At 48.4% G+C, this 2,500-nt stretch overlaps 1 protein-coding gene across 1 annotated transcript in view; it reads right to left on the bottom strand.

The window, feature by feature from the left end:
• LOC106576617 (receptor-type tyrosine-protein phosphatase beta) overlaps window positions 1-2,500 on the bottom strand; it is a 129,318-nt gene that overhangs the window by 121,913 nt on the left and 4,905 nt on the right. Inside the window, exon 7 of the mRNA XM_082977229.1 lies at window positions 911-1,187. Within this exon, the coding sequence (XP_082833355.1) occupies window positions 911-1,187 (277 nt within the window). The remainder of the gene's footprint in view (window positions 1-910; window positions 1,188-2,500) is intronic.

The raw sequence follows: 2,500 nt of genomic DNA on the forward strand, positions 1-2,500 counted from the left end.
CTGAATGCGCGAACAACAAGGAGTTATTTGGACATAAATTATGAACTTTATCGAACAAAACAACATTTGTTGTGGACCTGGGATTCCTGGAAGTGCCTTCTGATGAAGATTATTAAAGGTAAGTAAATATTTCTAATGCTATTTATGCATTAGATGACTACAAAATGGCGGCTATCTGTATTGCGCAGTGTATTTTTCTGAGCACAGTACTCAGATTATTGCAAAGTGTGCTTTCCCAGTAAAGTTATTTTGAAATCTGTCAATGCGGTTGCATTCAGGAGATGTTAATCTATAATTCTTTGAATAACAGTTTAATATTTTATCAACGTTTATGACGAGTATTTTGTAAATTGTAGTGCTGATTCACCGGGAGTTTTGGGGGAAATTCTTTTTCTGAACGTCACGCGCCGATGTAAAATGCTGTTTTTAGATATATATATGACCTTGATAGAACAAAAAATGCATGTATTGTCTAACATAATGTCCTAGGAGTGTCATCTGATGAAGATTGTCAAAGGTTAGTGCATAATTTTAGCTGGTTTTCTGCTTTTGGTGACGCCTGTCCTTGCATTGAAAATGGCTGTGTGTAATTTTTTGTCTATGTACTCTCCTAACATAATCTAACTTTATGCTTTCGCCGTAAAGCCTTTTTGAAATCGGACAACGTGGTTGGATTAAGGAGATGTTTATCTTTCAAATGGTGTAAAATAGTTGATTGTTTGAGAAATTGAAATGATTAGATTTTTGCTATCTTGTCAAGCAATCCCGTTACCGGGATGAGAACGGGAAGGGGGTCCCCTAGAGGTTAAAGTAGAATGGACATTATATAACAACTATCATCCCTGGCATCATTGGATCATTATACATTAATATGAGTTTCAGATAGAGAGAGAGAGGGCTGTGTACTGACCCGTCCTTCCCTTTGCAGACGCAGCATTAGTCAGCTCTCCACTGTGTGTGACCACCTCAGCTCGGTACAGACGGCCAGGTACCAGTCCCTGGAACAGGTGTTCTCTCTGCTCCATGCCCAGCTCCTGGGCTGCCAGGGTGGTGGTTGAGCCCTCCAGGCCACCGTACAGGACCACTTGGTACCCACGTCCACTCCCCTGCCCCAGGCAGCCAGCTGATGGAGAGACGGTCAGTACGCTTACCACCCTGGACGTGGAGAGAGCGCACTGGGGCTGGGACTGGGGGGAAAGAAGAGGGTAGAGAGGGTTATTTGGGGGTGAGGGATGGAAGAGAGAAGAATGGGGGTTTGGGGGGATGGTTAAGGGGATGGGGAGAAGAGAGAGAACAGGGGTCTGGGGAAGAAGAGAGACAACAGGGGTTTGGGGAAGAAGAGAGAGAACAGGGGTTTGGGGTAGAAGAGAGAGAACAGAGGTTTGGGGTAGAAGAGAGAGAACAGGGGTTTGGGGGAGAAGAGAGAGAACAGGGGTTTGGGGGGATGGTTAAGGGGATGGGGAGAAGAGAGAGAACAGGGGTTTGGGGGAGAAGAGAGAGAACAGGGGTTTGGGGTAGAAGAGAGAGAACAGGGGTTTGGGGTAGAAGAGAGAGAACAGGGGTTTGGGGGAGAAGAGAGAGAACAGGGGTTTGGGGGAGAAGAGAGAGAAGAGAAAGAAACAGGGGTTTGGGGGAGAAGAGAGAGAACAGGGGTTTGGGGGAGAAGAGAGAGAACATGGGTTTGGGGGGATGGTTAAGGGGATGGGGAGAAGAGAGAGAACAGGGTTTGGGGGAGAAGAGAGAGAACAGGGGTTTGGGGGAGAAGAGAGAGAACAGGGGTTTGGGGGAGAAGAGAGAGAACAGGGGTTTGGGGGAGAAGAGAGAGAACATGGGTTTGGGGGGATGGTTAAGGGGATGGGGAGAAGAGAGAGAACAGGGTTTGGGGGAGAAGAGAGAGAACAGGGGTTTGGGGAGAGAGAGAGAGAACAGGGTTTGGGGGAGAAGAGAGAGAACAGGGGTTTGGGGGGATGGTTAAGGGGATGGGGAGAAGAGAGAAAACAGGGGTTTGGGGGAGAAGAGAGAGAACAGGGGTTTGGGGGAGAAGAGAGAGAACAGGGGTTTGGGGGAGAAGAGAGAGAACAGGGGTTTGGGGGGATGGTTAAGGGGATGGGGAGAAGAGAGAGAACAGGGGTTTGGGGGAGAAGAGAGAGAACAGAGGTTTGGGGGAGAAGAGAGAGAACAGGGGTTTGGGGGAGAAGAGAGAGAACAGGGGTTTGGGGGAGAAGAGAGAGAACAGGGGTTTGGGGGGATGGTTAAGGGGATGGGGGAGAAGAGAGAGAACAGGGGTTTGGGGGAGAAGAGAGAGAACAGGGGTTTGGGGGAGAAGAGAGAGAACAGGGGTTTGGGGGAGAAGAGAGAGAACAGGGGTTGGGGGGGATGGTTAAGGGGATGGGGGAGAAGAGAGAGAACAGGGGTTTGTATTCTTTAATGGAAGCCTCTCCAACAAAATCCAGGTAAAATCAGGAATTCCCCAGGGCAGCGGTCTAGGCTCTTTACTTTT

This window comes from Salmo salar, chromosome 07, assembly GCF_965601325.2.
Source record: "Salmo salar chromosome 07, fSalSal1, whole genome shotgun sequence".
NCBI lineage: Eukaryota > Metazoa > Chordata > Actinopteri > Salmoniformes > Salmonidae > Salmo > Salmo salar.